The sequence below is a fragment of the Oncorhynchus clarkii genome, chromosome 5 (assembly GCF_045791955.1).
Source record: "Oncorhynchus clarkii lewisi isolate Uvic-CL-2024 chromosome 5, UVic_Ocla_1.0, whole genome shotgun sequence".
Lineage (NCBI taxonomy): Eukaryota > Metazoa > Chordata > Actinopteri > Salmoniformes > Salmonidae > Oncorhynchus > Oncorhynchus clarkii.
The window spans coordinates 29,596,439-29,619,802 of record NC_092151.1 but is presented as its reverse complement, the minus strand read 5'-3'; the positions used below and the strand labels follow the sequence as shown (position 1 = coordinate 29,619,802).

The 23,364-nt window shown below is 44.1% G+C and overlaps 1 protein-coding gene across 12 annotated transcripts in view; it reads right to left on the bottom strand.

The window, feature by feature from the left end:
* The window catches only part of LOC139408636 (dynamin-1), an 81,710-nt gene extending 58,547 nt beyond the window's left edge, over positions 1-23,163 (bottom strand). For 9 of the 12 annotated variants that reach the window (XM_071152771.1, XM_071152775.1, XM_071152780.1 and 6 more), the window contains exons 1-6: positions 22,711-23,162; positions 5,149-5,222; positions 4,244-4,393; positions 3,349-3,552; positions 3,018-3,116; positions 1,707-1,867 (exon numbers count right to left, since the gene is read on the bottom strand). In XM_071152771.1, the coding sequence (XP_071008872.1) occupies positions 1,707-1,867; positions 3,018-3,116; positions 3,349-3,552; positions 4,244-4,393; positions 5,149-5,222; positions 22,711-22,871 (849 nt within the window). In that variant the 5' untranslated portion in view covers positions 22,872-23,162. Of the gene's footprint in view, positions 1-1,706; positions 1,868-3,017; positions 3,117-3,348; positions 3,553-4,243; positions 4,394-5,148; positions 5,223-22,710 lie in introns of all 12 variants that reach the window. The other 3 variants (XM_071152779.1, XM_071152769.1, XM_071152778.1) reach the window with 1 other exon arrangement.
* Between the last annotated feature and the right edge of the window lie 201 nt (positions 23,164-23,364).

Sequence of the window (23,364 nt, the reverse complement as noted above, 5' to 3'; positions counted from 1 at the left end):
TGCCATTCGTTTTGTCACCAAAGCCCCATATACTACCCACCACTGCGACCTGTATGCTCTCGTTGGCTAGCCCTCACGACACATCCGTCGCCAAACCCACTGGCTCCAGGTCATCTATAAGTCTTGGCTAGGTAAAGCCCTGACTTGTCTCAGCTCACTGGTCACCATAGCAACACCCACCCGTAGCACGCGCTCCAGCAGGTATATCTCACTGGTCATTCTTCCTTCGTCCGACCTTTCCTTCCAGTTCTCTGCTGCCAATGACTGGAACGAGTTGCAAAAATCTCAGAAGCTGGAGTCTTATATCTCCCTCTCTAACTTTAAGCATCAGCTGTCAGAGCAGGTTACTGATCACTGTACCTGTACACAGCCAATCTGTAAAAAGCACACCCAACTACCTCATCCCCATATTATGACTTGCCCTTTTGCACCCCAGTATCTCTACTTGCACATCATCATCTGCATCTATCACTGCAGTATTAATGCTAAATTGTCATTATTTTCGCCTCAAGGGCCTATTTATTGCCTACCTCCCTACTCTTCTACATTTGCACACGCTGTACATAGATTTTTCTATTTTTCTTTACTTTTGTGTTATTGACTGTACGTTTGTTTATGTGTTGTTGTTTTTGTCGCACTGCTTTGCTTTATCTTGGCCAGGTCACAGTTGTGAATGAGAACTTGTTCTCAACTGGCCTACCTGGTTAAATAAAGGTGAAATAAGCAAAGCATCGTAAGCATCCAAATAGATCCTGTGGATGGCTCAGCTGGCAGCCTTGTTGAGCAGCCTGGTTGAGTGTTTTCTGTAGGTAGGGGACTAACCTGGTTGAGTGTTTTCTGTAGGTAGGGGACTAACCTGGTTGAGTGTTTTCTGTAGGTAGGGGACTAACCTGGTTGAGTGTTTTCTGTAGGTAGGGGACTAACCTGGTTGAGTGTTTTCTGTAGGCAGGGGACTAACCTGGTTGAGTGTTTTCTGTAGGTAGGGGACTAACCTGGTTGAGTGTTTTCTGTGGCTAGGGGACTAACCTGGTTGAGTGTTTTCTGTGGGTAGGGGACTAACCTGGTTGAGTGTTTTCTGTAGGTAGGGGACTAACCTGGTTGAGTGTTTTCTGTAGGCAGGGGACTAACCTGGTTGAGTGTTTTCTGTAGGTAGGGGACTAACCTGGTTGAGTGTTTTCTGTAGGTAGGGGACTGACCTGGTTGAGTGTTTTCTGTAGGTAGGGGACTAACCTGGTTGAGTTTTTTCTGTAGGTAGGGGACTAACCTGGTTGAGTGTTTTCTGTAGGCAGGGGACTAACCTGGTTGAGTGTTTTCTGTAGGCAGGGGACTAACCTGGTTGAGTGTTTTCTGTAGGCAGGGGACTAACCTGGTTGAGTGTTTTCTGTAGGCAGGGGACTAACCTGATTGAGTGTTTTCTGTAGGCAGGGGACTAACCTGGTTGAGTGTTTTCTGTAGGTAGGGGACTAACCTGGTTGAGTGTTTTCTGTAGGCAGGGGACTAACCTGGTTGAGTGTTTTCTGTAGGTAGGGGACTAACCTGGTTGAGTGTTTTCTGTAGGTAGGGGACTGACCTGGTTGAGTGTTTTCTGTAGGTAGGGGACTAACCTGGTTGAGTGTTTTCTGTAGGCAGGGGACTAACCTGGTTGAGTGTTTTCTGTAGGTAGGGGACTAACCTGGTTGAGTGTTTTCTATAGGTAGGGGACTGACCTGGTTGAGTGTTTTCTGTAGGTAGGGGGTGCCCATGCGTTCAGCCAGGTGTCTGTATCCAGGGTGGGTCAGGAAGAACTTTCTCTCTGCAGCCATGGCCGCTGTAATGTCCTTCTTCCCATCAATGTCCTTCTGACTCCTGTTCACCACACCGATGTAACCTGGGGCAGGGAGAGAGGTCAGCTGATACTGGACAGATCAGGATGAGAAGATTGGCAAAATGTTGTTTTGTGGAGAGAAAGAAAGAAAAGAAAAGGAAGAAGTTTGTTAATAGATAGTTTTTCTGTGTGTGGGTTTTTCTTGTTTGTTTGTCTTGTTTGTTGTACCACACTGGGGTAGTGGGCTGAAGGGGTGGGGAGTTCGGAGGGGGGTGTGGATGGTAACTTTTAGCTCCCACTTCCCTATCGTGTAATGGTTATTGGGGGGGGGGGGGGGCAAGGTAGCCACAAGGGTAACAGGGATCACATATCCCAATTTAGTTATTTTTTCTCATGCAGTTCTCTGTTAGACAGGATATCCTGCCTTATAACCTTTTGGACTGAACGCCAGTAGCCTTGTAAATATACTAGTGATTTAACGTGAGGTCTTCCGACACGAGAGAGTGACAGAAACAGAGAAGACAGCGACAGAACTACATGTCTGGGTTCAAGCACCAGTAGAAAAATGTCTGTCACCTAATTGCATTAGAGAGTTTCCCACAAATATATTTTATTGCACAGAAAAGAAACGAACAGACATTTTCCAGATGTGTCACTAAAATCAAGATGTTATTTTTGTCTGCCTCCATCTTGCTCTCTCTTTCCTTCATTCTTATTTTCTCTCTCACTCTCTTCCCCGTCATGGGGTTCTCCCATGCACCAAACCCTGGGAACACATCACTCTGCACCACCTTCCCTGGCTCCCAGTCAGATTCCACATTACCTATCAAGATCATACTCCTCACTTACAAGGCCCTCCATGGCCTGGCCCCTTCTTACCTCTGACCTGCTCCACATACCTCTCTGACCTCCTACCTCTCTGACCTCATACCTCTCTGACCTCCTTAGCTCAGCCCTAAGTCAGCTCTATCTTGAGCTAAGTCGCTTTTATTTCTTTTTATTCTATTGTTTTATCCTTGTTATCCTTGTTATCCTTGTTATCCTTGTTATCCTTGTTATCCTTGTTATCCTTGCTGTACAGTGTCCTTGAGTTTGTTGAAAGACCTTTTATATCCAACGTTCTATTATTATTATTAACTAGATAACCACTAGAGGGAAGCACTGAGATGGGATGAGAATGTGTGTGTGTGTGTGTGTGTGTGTTTAGTCTCACCTCTTCGCAGTGGCAGCAGCTTGTTCTCCAGAATTTCTCGGGCATCAGTCCCCTCGTCCATCAGATCCAGCTTGGTGATCACACCAATGGTCCTCTGACCTGGGCACGCACGCGCACACACACACACACACACACACACACACACACACACACACACACACACACACACACACAATACAATACATTAACAAAGTCCAGTTGTAGGTAGGTTAAAGTGCATCCTTGTCTAACTACTGCCCTGTCACAATATGATGGTGAACGAAACTGAGAGCACTGATGAGAGCCAGAAGGTCTACCATTTCTGCCTTTAACCTCTAGTCAATCAACCCACCTTGTGGGTCAACTTCTTTAGCAATCTTCAGGGCATCTGAGTTGGCCAGATCAGAGTTGGCCGGGGAAACAGCCAGCAGCAGACAGTTGTCCTTCGTCACAAACTGATACAACATGTCTCTGATCTGCTGCTCAATGTCCGCAGGCTGGTCCCCTACTGGGACCTTGGTCATCCCCGGCAAGTCCACCAGAGTCAGGTTCAGGACTAGGGGAGAGAGGGGAGAGAGGGGAGAGAGGAGAGGGGAGGTGAATATCGGAAGATAGGGGGTGAAAGGAGAGGGGAGAGGGGGGGTGAAAATAGAGGGGAGAGAGGGGGTGAAGGGAAAAGGGAGAAGGGAGAGGGGAGAGAGGGGTGAAGGGAGAGGGGAGAGAGGGGGTGAAGGGAGAGGGGAGAGATTTGTGAAGGGAGAGGGGAGAGAGGGGTGAAGGGAGATGAGAGAGGAGGGTGAAGAGAGTATGGAGAGGGCAGAGGGGAGAGGGAGGAGGGGAGAGGAAGAGAGTTTGGAGAGGGTAGAGGGGTGAGAGGTGGAGACAGAGAAAGATTTATAAATATGATATCAAAGCCGATGAATAATGATAACCCTGAAAAATAAAGGACTATATAATATCATGAATTGAACTGATTGAAACTCACTTTAGGCCCTGGCAATACAATCAAACTATATAATATCATGAATAGTAACTGATTGAAACTCACTTTATGCCCTGGCAATACAATCAAACTATATAATATCATGAATAGTAACTGATTGAAACTCACTTTATGCCCTGGCAATACAATCAAACATTGTTGCCACTTTTGAATAATAGGGAAACTTGATTCACAAAATTCTGTGTGTAGAATTATACTACTCTAGTCTTTCCTATGATCAAGTGTGGTAGTTCTGTGACCTCACCATGTGGGGAGTAGACCCTGAGGTTGATTGGCACAGGGGAGATGCCCTTATTCTGCCCAGTGATGCGGTCCGTCTCCGCCTCGATCTCCCCCCGAACCTCATCGAAGTCTGTGAACTTCTTCCCCTTACAGTGAAGGAACTCAGCATATTCTGCAGAAAGAGGGGGGGGACAGAACAGAGGTGAGTAAAGGAAAGGAGAGGACAAGTGAGGATGACAAGATCATATGAGAAGACAGCTGGGATGTAATAATGACAAATACAGGAAACCATTTCTGGCAACTTGAATTGAAATGAGCTGTTCTGTCATTTCTCCACTTTCCATCACTCTCAGTTTGGAGGAAAATGTAACAAACCTAGATGGCACTGTTGATAAAACTGTGAGACAGCCACAGACCCTGTATTGACTGGAAAATAAGAAGAAGCTCATTTTGGCCTTTTGGTAATACAGAATATGAATTATTATTATATGAATAGAATATTCATTGTTTTCATTTTTTTGGGTGTGAGAAATGCACTTTAGAAATAAAGTATATTATTATGAATGACTTTGGGCAGGCTATACATTATCTGAGCATTCAGGGTCTGAGACAGTTTGGTCTTCATAAACCTTAGATGGTATTGATATTTTGTACTATACAGTAAATGCAATACATCTGTTCCAAAAGGCACATTCTGAACTGGTTACATAAGACGGGATTAAATGTAAATGAGGACAAATGATTTGTCCTGTTTCGCATGGTGCTTAAACTTGTTGTTGAAAGCTTGCTTATTAGATATTCTCTGCTTAATGAAGTCACCATAACAAACCTACCAAGCCACTGGCATCAGTAGGTGCCTCTGATGGAAGGGAGGGATGGGGGAAGGCTTTACCTGTGGGACAGAGAGGGGAACGGAGAAGAGTTTACCTGTGGGACAGTTGATCAGCTGCAGGACCAGGGGACGACGGGTGACGATGCCAGAGCCACGAGGAAGGAAATCCCTGTGACACACAGGAGGAGAGAGCCGTAAGAAAACAATCATGGTTATGGAAATGCCTGGGCCTGTGTTCATAAAGCATCTCAGAGTAGGACCGCTGATCTAGGATCAGCCCCACGCCCCTCCCCTGTCCATGGAATCTTACTCATTATGATCTAAAAGGCTAAACTGATTCAAAATCAGAAATTCTCCTCTACGCTTTATGGATATGGGCCCTGACCAATGAGTCAGATGACGGCATGAAGAGGAAGCATGTTTTGATTATAATGGATGACACAGGCTAGCAAAGTCATGAAAATATAATGTTACAATCATGACAAATGTACATGTACATGTGTGACTGTGTGTGGGCACAACACTGAATCATGACAAATGTACATGTGTGACTGTGTGTGGGCACAACACTGAATCATGACAAATGTTCACCCATCTCTGCTCAGCGGGATCTTGAGTGGAATAATAGACAGGGCTACAATATAAGAAGCTTCATGGATACTAAGCAATGAGAACATGCAAAGGGTATTGGGGGAAAATATTCTGAGGATACACTGTATAGGCTACTATAAAATGGTTTTCTTGCTCCAGAAATCTGCCTCTTTCTGGGCAATTGTCTGTGCTATTGCATGTTGAAGAGTCCAAGCTTAACAAGACGGGTCAATAGAGGCCAACAGTCAACAACTCTCTGAGAGCTCTGTTGTAACGAAACAATACAGCTCTGAAATCTAAAGCACACTGAAAGACTGACAAAAGATTCCCTTCAAAACAACCAAGAGGTCTTCGATCAGAGACGGCCAAAGGCACTTCAGACTGCCACTCTTAACATTCCATCTGTGTGGATACAAACACTGGAGGCTAAATTAGCCTAAATGTGTGGATGTGTAAAGCCACCAGATCATCCAGAATTAGTCAATCTAATTCATTAGCTCATAGAAAGTGGGACTGCGAGACAAATTCAAGGTGAAAATCAATAGACTGTCATTGCAGCAGTCAGGGAAAGACTAATCAAATCGAATCAAATTGCATGTCATATGCGCAGGTCTCCTTACCGTGAAATGCTTTCTTACAAGCCCTTAACCAACAATGCAGTTCAAGAAATAGAGTTAATAAAATATTTACTAAATAAACTAAAGAAAAAAAATCTAATCAATCAAGAAGTAACACAAGAAATGTACATAACAATAGCGAGGTTATATACAGTGCCTTGCGAAAGTATTCGGCCCCCTTGAACTTTGCGACCTTTTGCCACATTTCAGGCTTCAAACATAAAGATATAAAACTGTATTTTTTGTGAAGAATCAACAACAAGTGGGACACAATCATGAAGTGGAACGACATTTATTGGATATTTCAAACTTTTTTAACAAATCAAAAACTGAAAAATTGGGCGTGCAAAATTATTCAGCCCCCTTAAGTTAATACATTGTAGCGCCACCTTTTGCTGCGATTACAGCTGTAAGTCGCTTGTGGTATGTCTCTATCAGTTTTGCACATCGAGAGACTGACATTTTTTCCCATTCCTCCTTGCAAAACAGCTCGAGCTCAGTGAGGTTGGATGGAGAGCATTTGTGAACAGCAGTTTTCAGTTCTTTCCACAGATTCTCGATTGGATTCAGGTCTGGACTTTGACTTGGCCATTCTAACACCTGGATATGTTTATTTTTGAACCATTCCATTGTAGATTTTGCTTTATGTTTTGGATCATTGTCTTGTTGGAAGACAAATCTCCGTCCCAGTCTCAGGTCTTTTGCAGACTCCATCAGGTTTTCTTCCAGAATGGTCCTGTATTTGGCTCCATCCATCTTCCCATCAATTTTAACCATCTTCCCTGTCCCTGCTGAAGAAAAGCAGGCCCAAACCATGATGCTGCCACCACCATGTTTGACAGTGGGGATGGTGTGTTGCTTTTACGCCAAACATAACGTTTTGCATTGTTGCCAAAAAGTTCAATTTTGGTTTCATCTGACCAGAGCACCTTCTTCCACATGTTTGGTGTGTCTCCCAGGTGGCTTGTGGCAAACTTTAACCGACACTTTTTATGGATATCTTTAAGAAATGGCTTTCTTCTTGCCACTCTTCCATAAAGGCCAGATTTGTGCAATATACGACTGATTGTTGTCCTATGGACAGAGTCTCCCACCTCAGCTGTAGATCTCTGCAGTTCATCCAGAGTGATCATGGGCCTCTTGGCTGCATCAGTCTTATCCTTGTATGAGCTGAAAGTTTAGAGGGACGGCCAGGTCTTGGTAGATTTGCAGTGGTCTGATACTCCTTCCATTTCAATATTATCGCTTGCACAGTGCTCCTTGGGATGTTTAAAGCTTGGGAAATCTTTTTGTATCCAAATCCGGCTTTAAACTTCTTCACAACAGTATCTCGGACCTGCCTGGTGTGTTCCTTGTTCTTCGTGATGCTCTCTGCGCTTTTAACGGACCTCTGAGACTATCACAGTGCAGGTGCATTTATACGGAGACTTGATTACACACAGGTGGATTGTATTTATCATCATTAGTCATTTAGGTCAACATTGGATCATTCAGAGATCCTCACTGAACTTCTGGAGAGAGTTTGCTGCACTGAAAGTAAAGGGGCTGAATAATTTTGCACGCCCAATTTTTCAGTTTTTGATTTGTTAAAAAAGTTTGAAATATCCAATAAATGTCGTTCCACTTCATGATTGTGTCCCACTTGTTGTTGATTCTTCACAAAAAAATACAGTTTTATATCTTTATGTTTGAAGCCTGAAATGTGGCAAAAGGTTGCAAAGTTCAAGGGGGCCGAATACTTTCGCAAGGCACTGTACATCGGGTCTGAGGACCCATGTCAAATCTTCTGAGGGGAAATAGGTGTTGTCGTGCCCTCTTCACAACTGTCTTGGTGTGTTTGGACCATCATAGTTTGTTGGTGATGTGGACACCAAGGAAATTGAAACTCTCGACCCGCTCCACTTCAGTCCCGTCGATGTTAATGGGGGCCTGTTCGGCCCTCCTTTTCCTTTTCCTATAGTTCGATCAGCTCCTTTATCTTGCTCACATTGAGAGAGAGAGGTTGTTGTCCTGGCACCACACTGCCAGGTCTCCCACTTAAATAGAGTGGCTGTTTCAGTAAATGACTCTTGGCTTACTGTCTGTGGTGCTTTTCAGAACCCTCTTTTTATTTCAGCTGGCAGTCTCTGTCTGGGATGGGATGCAAAAAGCTCTTTCTGAGAGTAGCCCATCTGTGTGAGGCCTGAGCATGCAGGGCCTGATAGGCACTGGGCCAGTAGAGAGAGAGAGAGATGGAGAGATGGAGAGAAAGCACAGTAAGGTAGAGGAAGAGAGAGAAACAGAAGGCATATGCTCGAGGAGAAGATGACAGAGAGGGAGAGAATGATTAAGAGGGTGAGAAAGAGAGAGAGAGCAAAGAAAAGAAGGCACAGCGAGAGACGAGAGAGAGAGAGAGCTCTGCTGTAGCTCCAGCACAGCTGAGGAGCACTCTTTTCCTCAGCTCCATTGTCAGATGGGAATGAATGTAGCCAGTGCCGTGCCAGTCAGCCCCTGGTGTTTGTCAGCTCTGCCTGCTCTAAGGGAGAAATCACTGGAGAATTCACACTATAATTGTAAGGCTTTGTTCAACAAGGGCAAACGAACGGTCTTACTGTTTCCACACGCAAGCTAAAGCCAATAGCCTGAGAGCCCACCCTTTTCATGTGACAGCGGTGCTTCAGCAAGCAGAGAACAGCACTTTACACTCTGCTAGGTGTTCACCAATATCATAGACAAATATCGGATGGATATTCCACACAAAATGATTCATTCGCCATTCCTTCTCCATGGCATGGAGTGGTAGGAGAGATTAAACATTTCTTCATTTGGGTTTTCTGTCATCTATTTCTGTCCTCTAGGACAAATTCCATGTTAGCTTAGCTCTTTAAAAGATTCAAAGGCTCTCAGAAGACATTCTTCACACATTAGCATTGCAGAATCCCTCTGAAGCTCTTATCAACGTGGTTTATCAGCACAGTTTCATCTTCCTTAAAATAATTAGCAGCTCAATTAGCAGCTCTGGCTCAGAAAAATAAGGAGAGAAAGAGCTTGCATGAGATAGAGAGAAAGGGAGAGAGAGAAAGATAGAGTGAGTGATAGAGAGAAAAAGAGAGATATATGAGTGTCTCTTCATCTGCCTCCAGCTATCTGTGAAACTGGGAATATGCAGATAGTATGGTACTCAATGTGGTCCTGAAGTGGCTGAGTGTGTGTGTGTGTGTGTGTGTGTGTGTGTGTGTGTGTGTGTGTGTGTGTGTGTGTGTGTGTGTGTGTGTGTGTGTGTATTTACATGCCTGTGTGTCTCAGAACATTGTATCTGTGTTTTCTTCTGGATGGTTCTGAGGACACTGTATTACGTAACAGCAGTAGTTCCTCTGGTGGTGGTGTTTCCATGTATACTGCTACATTACCAGCTGACCTCACACTAGTCTAATCCACTTACACACTTGGACCAACAACAGGGGTCTAGTAGGGACATGCACTCGGATAGAATCTCATGGTGTCCTGTAAACTGTGAGTGTGTAGGCTGCTACTGACAGTTCACACACACCTAACCTATGTCATTACAATCATTTAAGGATATGATCTATTTCATATCGCTACCTGAACAGAGAGCAACAGATAAAGCATTGGCAGCACTGTCTAGTCAACAACAGTTCCATTTCCTACTGTGTAAAATCCATTTCCTGTCTGCTGTCTCTCTCCTGTTGGGGTGTGAGCCTGGCTCTCTCTGCACCTTCACCTCCTCTAGTAACACCTTGTATGGGACAGATGGCCCAAACTGCAGGTCTCCTCTCCCCCTTCTCTACTCCGCCTTCCCCAAAAACGCCACCATAAGGACTAGCCAGATAGGCGGAGCCGGCACAAACCAACCAGACCCTGTCACACATACCACACCACTAGCCTGGTTGCCAGTCTCTTTAGCTAACATTCCACTCTTTGTACTCCATGTCATGTGCCAAAGCACAAAGAAAAGCTAAACAGACTGGCAACCAGGCTACCACACCACTACATCTCCCTCTCTATCCCAAACACCATTCATCACTGCTATGGCTGGAGGGATGACTCAAGGCAAGGCATGGTGCATGGGGTATCCACCACACACATCATACTGTACATGCTACATACTTGCACAAGTGAGCAAGGACGGATGGATGCATGTACATATAGTACCCATGCACACAACATCATGTCGCAATGCTGAAAATAATTCACCACATGAAGAGCCTGTCATGTGACTGCAGGGGAAAACCCAGTCAAGGAGCGAGTGAACAACGCGCACGACTCATTCCATCGTCCCATCCCCCACCCCACCCCAGCCTGCACCTCCTCTCCTCTCCTCTCCTCTCCTCTCCTCTCCTCTCCTCTCATCTCCCCAGTCACCTGTGGGCAGCTGTGATGATGGACAGTCCACCCATCCAACTGGGAGACCCATCCCCTCCCCACTGCCCCTTCCCACCCCCTCCTCCCTTTTCCCCTGCTGAGATACAGTGCCTGTCACATACGCCCACTCACGTGGCAACAAACCAGGAGGACACAAGCTCTCCAGACTGAGCAACAACACAGGCTAAGGAGAGGAAAGAGAGTGAGAGAGACAAGCAGGGGAGATAGAGGGAGGGGGGGGTAGAGAGAGAAATGAGAGACAGGTAGAGGAGATAGAGGGAGGGGAGTAGAGAGAGAGAAATGAGAGACAAGCAGGGGAGATAGAGGGGGGGTAGACAGAGAGAAATGAGAGACAAGCAGGGGAGATAGAGGGAGGGGTAGAGAGAGAGAAATGAGAGACAAGCAGGGGAGATAGAGGGAGAGGGTAGAGAGAGAGAAATGAGAGACAGGTAGAGGAGATAGAAGGAGGGGGTAGAGAGAGAGAAATGAGAGACAGGCAGGAGACGGAGAGAGGGGGGGCTAGAGAGAGAGAAATGAGAGACAGGCAGGAGACGGAGAGAGGGAGGGAGAGATGCAGATGGAGAGCGAAACAGACAGAGGCACATGACAAGACAGTGAAACAAAGAGAGAGAAATAAACAAGGAGAGACACAGAGGGAGTGATAGAGTGAGAGCCAAAGAAATTGAGATAGCAGAATGTCACATAGCTACAGCACTTCACCTTGTCTACCCAGCCTTGTTTGGGCACACCTTACAGTGCAATCACTCTCTGCCATACACTCTCAATTCTCACACACTCGTACACACAAACACACACACGGTCAACAAACCTGTCCAGCACTGGCAACGTGCCAGGCAGCTGCAGCAGAGCATCATTGACTTACACATATTGACTGTACACACACACGCACACACATTCCAAAGCATGCATGCACATGTGAACATACTATGTCTTGCTTAGCGGAAACCCTGAGAGGACAATGTTATTCTCTGACTTTCAGCTTCTTAGCCAGAGGCTTTGAGAGGAATAGCAAAAGAGCAATGGTGCACTTTATTCCAATAACCGTCAGACCATTTCCACTCCATTGGTTTCCCTCTCATTGATTGACATACCAACTTCATAACAACATAACATGTATCGGAACTGACCTAGTGTAAACACATATTCAGAGCACATGGTACCGGTGGGACTTGATCTTTAATGCTCCAACATACTGAGCCAACTGGGTGAAAAACATTAGAATGCCATACAGTGCTTTAAATGACCTGGTCTGTGGACCTCGTGCCATTAATGACACTGTATTAGGCATGGTCTAATAATTGCAATCCTCAGTTTTAAATTTACAACAGACTATAAAATGTCATCTAATCCTGATCCATTGTGTGCAGCAATTGCGGTCACGCTATGATGAATAAGATAACTAGGAAAAGCAATTGCATCTCCCAGGCAACAGCCTTAGTGGCTGAGATTGGTTGTTTTTGTCGACTTGTACACCTCCAGAGTACAGTCATTGTAGTGATGAAACGGTTCATTCTTGGCCGATGGTGGGCGCCCAGACTAAAGCAGGAGCGGGAGCCAATGAGAGGGCATGTTGGTGAGCTGCAGTGTAGACTCGCAGAATAGAGTTAATCTCTTTGAGCAGTGTCAGTCAGGGCAGCTCATGCAGCTCCCCTCTCTCTCTTTCCTCACACTCTTGCTCTCACCTCATTCCCTAGTTTCTATCCCCCCATCTTTTTTTGCTAATCTCACCAGAATTATTTCACAATCAACAAAAAATGATACAACTGCTTCTATCAGCTATCCTAAAAACAATATTGTACACAAAGCATAGCCAACTGTAGAACGAGGCCCACCCTTCATCAACTGTAGAACTAGGCCCACCCTTCATCAACTGTAGAACTAGGCCCACCCTTCATCAACTGTAGAACTAGGCCCACCCTTCATCAACTGTAGAACTAGGCCCACCCTTCATCAACTGTAGAACTAGGCCCACCCTTCATCAACTGTAGAACTAGGCCCACCCTTCATCAACTGTAAAACAAGGCCCACCCTTCATCAACTGTAGAACTAGGCCCACCCTTCATCAACTGTAAAACTAGGCCCACCATTCATCAACTGTAAAACTAGGCCCACCCTTCATCAACTGTAGAACTAGGTCCACCCTTCATCAACTGTAGAACTAGGCCCACCCTTCATCAACTGTAGAACTAGGCCCACCCTTCATCAACTGTAGAACTAGGCCCACCCTTCATCAACTGTAGAACTAGGCCCACCCTTCATCAACTGTAAAACTAGGCCCACCCTTCATCAACTGTAGAACTAGGCCCACCCTTCATCAACTGTTGAACTAGGCCCACCCTTCATCAACTGTAGATCTAGGCCTACCCTTCATCAACTGTAGAACTAGGCCCACCCTTCATCAACTGTAAAACTAGGCCCACCCTTCATCAACTGTAAAACTAGGCCCACCCTTCATCAACTGTAGAACTAGGCCCACCCTTCATCAACTGTAGAACTAGGCCCACCCTTCATCAACTGTAAAACTAGGCCCACCCTTCATCAACTGTTGAACTAGGCCCACCCTTCATCAACTGTAGAACTAGGCCCACCCTTCATCAACTGTTGAACTAGGCCCACCCTTCATCAACAATAATAGGCAGACATAAATGAGACGATAAAATAAGTGAAAATACAGTGATACATCTCTCAATGGGATAACATAAAACAATGCTGATAATCAATAAATCACCAAATTAGACTATACTTCCCAGCAGCACTAGCCAGCATGTAGCCCCTCATCTATGCGGGTCAGTCAATCAGTAAAGGGATATATTTTTACACTACAGTATCTTTCCACTCTCACAAACTACAATTAGCATTAGAAAAAGATAGCTAGGGCCCATACTCCAGCCCATACTGTTCTTCTTTTGTTGGGATACAGATAATCCCTTGCATTTTGCATTCTTCATATTATTTCATATCATTCCGTCCTGCAATAGTCTATTGGATTGAAGATTAGTAGAGATAGAGATTAATTTTTTTAGCCTCATCAGTAAATGAGAGAAATCCTATGCTGCAAAAGAGACTATCCTAGGTAAGTATTCTAGTCTGATGTGCTAAATGCTGCAAGCACCAGCACTCTAGTAAAGGTGGGTTCTTAAACGGGGTTCTCCAGAGAACAGTGCAACCTACTATGCAGTAAGCACTTCTTTGACCTAGAACAGCTGCATCAGTAGAAATTGGAGAAATCTGAGATCTGAGAAAAAGATATTCACATAACTTTCAATTAATAACTTATTTGGATATTTGACGATGAGGCACATATCTAGAGCAATATTATCTAAGTGACTATAATAGACAAAAGCTAGAGCTCACTTGCACATTCATGCTGATCTGAACTTACAGTACCTTTAAAGTCTTAGGAGTTTTGTTGCAGGGTCTTGAATCCCCCAGGTGACAACGTGGGCCAGAGATCACAGTGATAGTCTGTCTACGGCAGTACTCCCTGTTTGAGTTGCTATTGTGGGTCTGCTGTTGTGTGTCATTCCTCTGAAGAGCTCTCCTAGGTCCTGAAAGCAGCCTCAGAGAAAAGGACAGGCTCTGTACACTAAGCAGCCATCAACCAACCCCTGTTCATCTGATAGGAGCAGGTGAGATATGAGGGAAAAATTAAACTAATCATTGAGGTATCAACCGTCGGGGGAATTGCACCATAATGTTTATAACTGGTGTCTGTTCCCCAACTGTCCCTTAGGCACATTAGGTCCTCTCAGGGGCCACCGTGATAGGATAACAGTTTGTGTGACGTCTCCACTATGAGGTTCCTGGTGAATGATGATTCCTTTGTTTGTTTGTCTGGTGGCCACAACGCAGCCTGCCTCCTGCATTCTCCATAATTAAGTTTTATGGATATTGTTGTCGGTTCACTATGTGAAACAATCACTGTTCTGCAACCTTGCACCTCCTAATTATACTTGATTGATTCTGCCCAAACGCATCTCTTTCGAGTTTAGTTCTGACAGCAGCTTCCCCTGTATTAGAAAGTATTCATTTGATTTGAAGCCTGCCTTGATGCCATCAAACAGTAATATGTGAGTTTTATTTTTTTAAATTGAACACGGGATATGCACAGTTTGTCATCTTACAATCATCTCTGATTTCAGTAGTATTCTTTATACAGTGCATTCAGAAAGTATTCAGACCTCTAGACCTTTCCCATATTTTGTTACATTACAGCCTTATTCTAAAATGGATTAAATAATTGTTTTCTCCTCATCAATCTACACATAATACCCCATAATTACAAAGCAAAAACAGGTTTTCAGAAATCTTTGCAAATTTTGTCAAAATAAAACACTGAAATGTCATATTTACATAGGTATTCAGACCCTTTACTCAGTACATTGCTGAAGCACTTTTGGCAGTGATTACTGCCTCGAGTATAGAACTACAAGCTTGGCAAGCTTGGTTAATCCTATTCTTCTCTGCAGATGATCTCAAGCTTTGTCAGGTTGGATGGGGAGCGTCTCTCAAGAGATGTTCAATCAGGTTCAAGTCTGGGCTCTGGCTGGGAAACTCAAGGACATTCAGAGACTTGTCCAGAAGCCACTCCTGCGTTGTCTTGGCTGTGTGCTTGGGGTCGTTGTCCTGATGGAAGGTGAACCTTCGCCCCAGTCTGAGGTTCTGAGCACTCTGGAGCAGATTTTCATATGGGATCTCTCTGTACTTTGATCCATTCATCTTTCCCTCGATCCTGACTAGTCCCCCAGTCTCTGCCACTGAAAAACATCCCCACAGCATGGTGCTGCCACCACCATGCTTCACCGTAGGGATGGTGCCAGGTTTCCTTCAGACGTGATGCTTGGCATTCAGGCCAAAGAGTTCAATCTTGGTTTCATCAGACCAGAGAATCTTGTTTCCCATGGTCTGTCCTTTAGGTGCCTTTTGGCAAACTCAAAGCAGGCTGACATGTGCCTTTTATTGAGGAGTGGCTTCTGTCTGGCCACTACCATAAATGCCTGATTGGTGGAGTGCTGCAGAGATGGTTGTCCTTCTGGAAGGTTCTCCCATCTCCACAGAGGAACTCTGGAGCTCTGTCAGAGTGACCATTGGGTTCTTGGTCACCTCCCTGACCAAGGCCCTTCTCCCCAATTGCTCAGGTTGGCCGGACGGGCAGATCTACGAAGAGTCCAAACTTCTTCCATTTAAGAATGATGGAGGCCACTGTGTTCTTGGGGACCTTCAATGCTGCAAAAATGTGTTGGTACACTTCCCCAGATCTGTACCTCGACACAATCGTGTCTCGGAGCTCTAAGAACAATTCCTTCGACCTCATGGCTTGGTTTTTGCTCTGACATGCACTGTCAACTGTGGGACCTTATGTAGACAGGTGTGTGCCTTTCCAAATCATGTCTAATCGATTGAATTTACCACAGGTGGACTCCAATCAAGTTGCAGAAACATCTCAAGGATGATCAATGGAAACAGGATGCACCTGAGCTCAATTTCGAGTCTCATAGCAAAGGGTCTGAATAGCTATATGAAGGTATTTCTGTTTTTTATTTTTAATAAAAACCTGTTGTTTTCAGGTTATGGGGTATTGCGTGTAGATTGATGAGTAAAACATTTTTTTAAATCAATTTTAGAATAAGGCTGTAACGTAACACACTGTGAAAATAATGTAGGGCTCTGAAAACTTTCCAAATGCACCTTATACCTAGAGTATTACCACCAATGGATAAAATCATATAGGAATCCAGTTATAGTGGTGGTGGTGGTACTCCTCTATAAACTGGTCTGTGATAAGATTTATCCAGATGTCCTGGTCCTAATTATCAAGACTAGAAAAGGAAACCTTGCCCTGGATCAGAGATTTAACTGAGACTTCTACCGAAGTATGGGCCACATGTCCCCCAGCTGTTTGACTTCTGTGTCAGAGTCTGGGAGCTAGTGCAGGGCCCTGCTCTGTGATGCTGGTGGTTATGTGCTAATTAAACACATAGGAGGAGATGGAGAGGGAGAGAGCAAGAGAAAGGAGGAAGTGCGCATTGATTTACGGACACCTGTCATCTTCTCCCCTAAAATCAACCAATAGCTGTAAAAAAAATAAGGCCCGGCATGCCAATCAGAGCCCAGAAGGACATGATTGACGGATATGGGGTCCGGCAGCTTCCAGGAAATACACTGGGAGGCCATTTTGTGTATGACATAAACTGTATTGCATTATAGTGTGTCACATCTCTACTGCGATGCTGTTCCCTTACGGCAGCACAGGGGTCTGGGGCTAAGGACAGGACAAGGACAGATATCCAAGTCCTAATAGTGCCATTTGCCTTTCATATAAGTGACTGTCTGTTATGTGTACTTGTAATTCACAGAGCATCTCACCAAACCAAAGGCTGTCACACCCACCAGAAATATCAATGCTGGGAGGCTGTGCCTGGGGGATAATGATGAGTTATACAGTCATTATGAGTTAACTCATAACCAGACCTGCTATGTGCTATTATTACAAAGATATTGGTTATTTTTCTCTTGTATTGATTTGTGAGAAATGTATACTGAATATTCCACTATGGAGTACAGATAATTGAACTAGTGCTATGACTGTTTGATGAATAGTCATTTTACATCTCCTGCAAGTCAGCATATCAATGACAAACATTGAGGAATGACAAAATCTAAATGTGAAATGGGAAAATGTGCCTCTACGGGATATCTGAATGCAAGATGAAACTCATAATTGATCAGCAAAAAGCTATGATTGTTGTCATGGCTGTATAAAGTCAGTGTTAGAAGCAGTCATCACTATTTCCATCCTATATCATGTAATTATTGTGACAGCATTATGTACCTCTCATGACAGAGATGTTACTTTCATAATACCCTGTGGCATGAATCTCTCTCTCTCTCACTCCTCTAATCTTTCAGTGTTTCAACAGATCCCTGTAATGCCAATGATGACACCACGGGGTCAGGGGAGTGAATGGACTGACACAACATTGTCTGATGTTCTCCAAGTTATCAGGAAACCCCAGTGCCAACAGAAGGGTACTCTGTATGTCCACACATCCAGACAGACAGAGACTGTCTCTGTCTGCATCTACAAAATGAGCCCCATCCCTGCTACACGCTGATAATTTCTATTAAAAATCCAAAGGCCAACAGATTACAGCAAGGCCCCAGTAGAGAGAACATTAAATGATTGTTTCAGTGAGCTTAGGATTGACAGTGAGAGAGAGTGTGTCAAAAATCTAATCAAATCAAATTTAATGGTCACATACACATGGTTAGCAGATGTTATTGTGAGTGTAGCGAAATGCTTGCGCTTCTAGTTCCAACAGTGCAGCAATATCTAACATGTAATCTAACAATTCCACAACAACTACCTAATACACACACATCTAAGTAAAGGAATAAGAATATATACATGTAAATACAAATAAATACATGTAAATATATGGATGAGCAATGACAATAGATGGTATAAAATGGTATAAAATACAGTATATATATATGAGAAATGCAAGATATGTAAACATGATTAAAACAGCATTATTAAAGCGACTAGTGATCCATTTATTAAAAGTGTCCAATGATTTCAAGTCTGTATGTAGGCAGCAGCCTCTCTGTGTTAGTGATGGCTGTTTAACAGACTGATGGCCTTGAAATAGAAGCTGTTTTTCAGTCTTTCGGTCACAGTTTTGATGCACCTGTACTGACCTCGCCTTCTGAATGGTAACGGGGTGAACAGGGAGTGGCTCGGGTAGTTGTTGTCCTTCATTATCTTTTTGGCCTTCTTGTGACATCGGGTGCTGTTGGTGTCCTGGAGGGCAGGTAGTTTGCCCCCAGTGATGCGTTGTGCAGACCGCACCACCCTCTGGAGATCCTTGTGGTTGTGGGCGGTACAGTTGCTGTATCAGGCAATGATTCAACCCGACAGGATGCTCTCAATTGTGCATCTGTAAACGTTTGTGAGGGATTTAGGTGACGAGACAAATTTCTTCAACCTTCTGAGGTTGAAGAGGCACTGTCGTGCCTTCTTCACCACACTGTCTGTGTGGGTAGACCATTTCAGTTTGTCCGTTATGTGTACACCAAGGAACTTTCCATCTTCTCCACTGCTGTCCCGTCGATAAGGATGGGGGGTGCTCCCTCTGCTGTTTCCTGAAGTCCACGATTATCTCCTTTATTTTGTTGACGTTGAGTGAGAGGTTGTTTTGCTGACACCACACTCCGAGTGCCTTCACCTCCTCCCTGTAGGCTGTCTCGTCATTGTTGGTAAGCAAGCCTACTACTGTTGTGTCATCTGCAAACTTGATGATTGATTTGGAGGCATGCATGACCATGCAGTCATGGGTGAACAGGGAGTACAGGAGGGGGCTGAGCATGCACCCTTGTGGGGCCCCAGTGTTGAGGATCAGCGAAGTAGAGATGTTGTTTCCTACCTTCACCACCTGGGGGTGGCCTGTCAGGAAGTCCAGGACACAATTTCACAGGTCGGGGTTGAGGCCCAGGGCCTCTAGCTTAATGATGAGCTTGAGGGTACTATGGTGTTGAATACTGAGCTATAGTCAATGACCAGCATTCTTACATAGGTATTCCTCTTGTCCAGATGTTATAGTGCAGTGTGCAGTGTTATGGCAATTGCATCATCTGTGGATCTATTGGGGTGGTAAGCAAATTGAAGTGGGTCTATTGTGATAGGTAAGGTGGAGGTGATATGATCCTTGACTAGTCTCTCAAAGCACTTCATGATGACAGAAGTGAGTGCCACTGGGCGATAGTTATTTAGTTCAGTTACCTTTGCCTTCTTGGGTACAGGAACAATGGTGGCCATTTTGAAGCATGTGGGGACAGCAGACTAGGATCGGGAGAGATTCAATATGTCCGTAAACACACCAGCCAGCTGGTCTGCGCATGCTCTGAGGACGCGGCTAGGGATGCCGGCAGCCTTGCGAGAGTTAACATGTTTAAATGTCTTACTCACGTTGGCCACGGAGAAGGAGAGCCCACAGTCCTTGGTAGCGGGCCACCTCGTGGCACTTTACAGTATTATCCTCAAAGCGGGGAAAGAAGGTGTTAAGTTTGTCTGGAAGCAAGACGTCAGTGTGCACGACGTGGCTGGTTTTCATTTTGTAGTCTGTGATTGTCTGTCGACCCTGCCACATACGTCTTGTGTCTGAGCTGTTGAATTGTGACTCCACTTTGTCTCTATACTGACATTTCGGTTGTTGGTTTGCCTTGCGGAGGCAATAACTACATAATAGAAAACAGCAGGGAGGGGGTGTGGCAGTAGCCTGTGATCAAGAAGCTGGTCAGGAAGAGCAGACTGACATTACATTATCCCCTACTCCTACTTAATGCCAACAATTTCAGCTACAAATGTCAGAGTTTACCAGAGAAATTTAACTCCAACATTAGTTGCAAAATGTCTCATGTCACTATGCCGACCATGAAAACTAGTCTACACTACACTAGTCTGTCAAAAAGATAGTTAGCTTAGTTAGCTTTCTGCTCACCAGCTTGAACGAAAACGCAATGATTGTTTTCCTCCAGGCTGCAACCATATCTCTTCAGCAGGATGGTGCTAGTGTTATTGGTTCCCAAACAATGTTTTCCAGAGGAGACTTTGAGTCCGTCTGATAAAGTAAGCTAAGCCTCTTAGCTAGACGTCAAAGGCTTGCGACCTGAGGTGTAGTTTTATTTTTTACATGTTAGCACATCGTTAGCTTTTGACTTGTTTTGATTACATAAATGCTTCAAAATCCACAAAAAGGGATGTTAGCTGATGGAGATTATCTCACAGAACAAAGCATATAAGATCTCCTAAGCTTGTGTTTACCACAGACCTTATTCTCTGCGTTTAAAAAAAACAAACTACAAAACAATGCCATTACTATTGCTGTCTGTAATGATCATAGTTAACGTGACTATCTATAGCCTTATTATTGAAGGAAGTGAGTAAGAACATTTAAGATAATGATTAGATAGTCAGGGTGTTTTGCCCATAATTCCCACTATACTGATGACTGGTGCAAAGGGAGCCTAAACAGGGCTGTTAACAGTGGAGTGGACCTCAATCACTAGAACATCTAAGATGCTGACAAGACCATTTCTCGGTTATTACTCCGACTGACCTATATTTCACATTGCACTGTGTTAACAAACAATGGAAAGCTATTAATGTACTGTTTATCTGTAATGGGTATCAAGCAATCAAAGGCTAACACAGGTGCCAAGCAACAATCAACATCACTGAATGAAATTAGCTTTGCACCATGTGGCAAAGTTTGCGTTCACATCCCATATTGGTGGTGGATGCAGATTCAATTGCACAGAAATGAATTTCATTCTTCATGTATTGCAGTGTGCAAGGATATGTTTAAAGGGATACTGCGAGATTCTGGCAATTAAGCCATTTTTCTACTTACCCAGAGTCCGAGGAACTCATGGATACCATTTTATGTCTCTGCGACTGCATGTAGAAGTTAAAGGTAATTTTGCGAGCCAATTCTAACTACCGTTAGCGCAATGACTGGATGTCTATAGGTTTGCTAGCGTATGCTAATTTCCTTTGTGCTGCACGCAGAGACAGAAAAAATGGTTTCCAGAATCTCGCAGTATCCCTTTAATAATGTATCTCCAAATGAGTTTATTTACATTTGGTTGTGATATGACCTGGAATGACCAAGGAAATGGCTACGGGACGTAATGCCCCAATCCATATAATAAATCTCAGGGTAGTTGCTGTATTATGTCCCTGCCTTGGTAGGAGATAATAATCCTGCAGCAACATGAAATATATTATGCGGATTATAATTCATGTGGATTTTTTGTAGGTGTTGACACACATTTTTCGTTAGGGCAAATCTAGTCTGACATTTTAAAGTGGAAATTACAAACTTTAGAAGCCTTTTTAAACCTTGAATACACTACAAGTTTGCATTTCCTATGTGCAGGAAAATTCTCAGCAACAAAATAGTGATCAAATTAAGATCCTTCATCTGTATCATTGCCTGGTGCTGAGCGGGTGCAGCAGCCTAGCTAAGCACTAACAGATGGATGGGGAGCTGAAGACGAAGGGCTCAGAGCGACTCTCTCTCCCCTCTCTATGTATTTTCGCAAGGTCATACTGCAGAGTATAGCGGGGTTGTGTCCCTGGAGATATGCGGTTTATCCATCATCAACTCCGTGAGAGTGTCTATGACAGGGACTATGACATAATTAACTGGCCACAAAAAACATGTTATGTAGTCTATTCATATCTCACACCAGGTGTGTATCAGATACACATAATATCTATATTTTGTGGGCTGAGTGTTTGGTTAATGAATGACAAAATTGAAACCCTGTCTGAAAAACAACCACACATTAAGCTTTCTTGTTGGAATTGTGTGTTTACAAGGCCCTACATATGGGGCCGTGGCCTCCAATGTGCTATGAGCCCTGAGGGCAAGGTGGAAAAACTGAGAATGGAGGGAAATGCGCACCCCATTCGACCCCCTTTAAACCGGTACATTTATGATGTCTGTAAGAACTGGTAACCTCCAATATACAATAGGCTATTTGTAATATCAAAGGAAATGCAAAATAGTGAGGGATTATTTTATATGTAATGTAGATTTGCACTATGACAAACATTGAAAATAGTACCATATAGGAAATAAAGAATTCGCCAAGAAATATTGCAATTAATATTGTTTATAAATATATACAATGATTTTATAATAGGGAGCACCAACAAGAAAATCAAAACGTCCATTTTGGTTTGGTACTCTACCAGTACATACTGCAGCAATTAGCCTGTGGACTACAGGGAAGGTTTTATGTAACCAAATAATATGTTTAGATTCCCTCATGGCTACTCTCGAAGAGGGACTGGTGATTCTAAGACAATAATTGCAGCAAATCATCTTTATTTAAGACATTCTATATCATGTTAAAGTTATCCAATGGATCTCATGGCTGGAGCTAAGCCAATGGAACGGGAGGATGGGGATGGGTAGGTGTGCAAGAACCATTGCAGCCTAGGAGACTTTGATAACGGAGAGATGCATTTGCGTCCAAAAACACAAAACCACTTACTTCCCAACGAAGTTCTCCAACACCGAGCTTTTCCCTGCACTCTGCCCGCCAACCACAGCAATTTGAGGCAGGTCCAACTGAGAATTTTGACCGATGGCCGAAAAGGCATCTTGCATTTTATTCACCAGAGGAATAAGGTCTTCCATCCCCCGGTTCCCCATGATTGCAAGGGAATATGTCGCTCCTTTACAGATTATAATTAAATGAGGGAAAACGTTTCTCTCGGTCCTTGGCCCTTATCACCCTTCCGTGAAAGGTGTTTCAACGTTTGGAATACGCCTTCTATTTTAATTTTGCTTGCACCCTCATTGATTACGATTCCCCGGTGTTCCCTCTACACAGAACGCTTCTCCTCTCCCCACTCTCTTATACAGCTATGTTCAGCTCTCTACCACGCAGCACCGAGGGATGATCTCTTCTCAGAATACGCTGACATCCCTGCACCGACGCGCATGCACCACGGAGATCTAGCTCAACAGAATTGCACCCCTAGGCTTCGTGTGCTCTCTCTTGTACTAGGCTATGCTGTACGAAATAGAAAATACAGGCTATGTAAGCAATGCAGCTATTTCTAAATAGGCTATGTTGACACACTTATACTAGCTATATCATATTGTGTTATGCCAATGTTGATTATGTTTGGTAGGCTTTGGT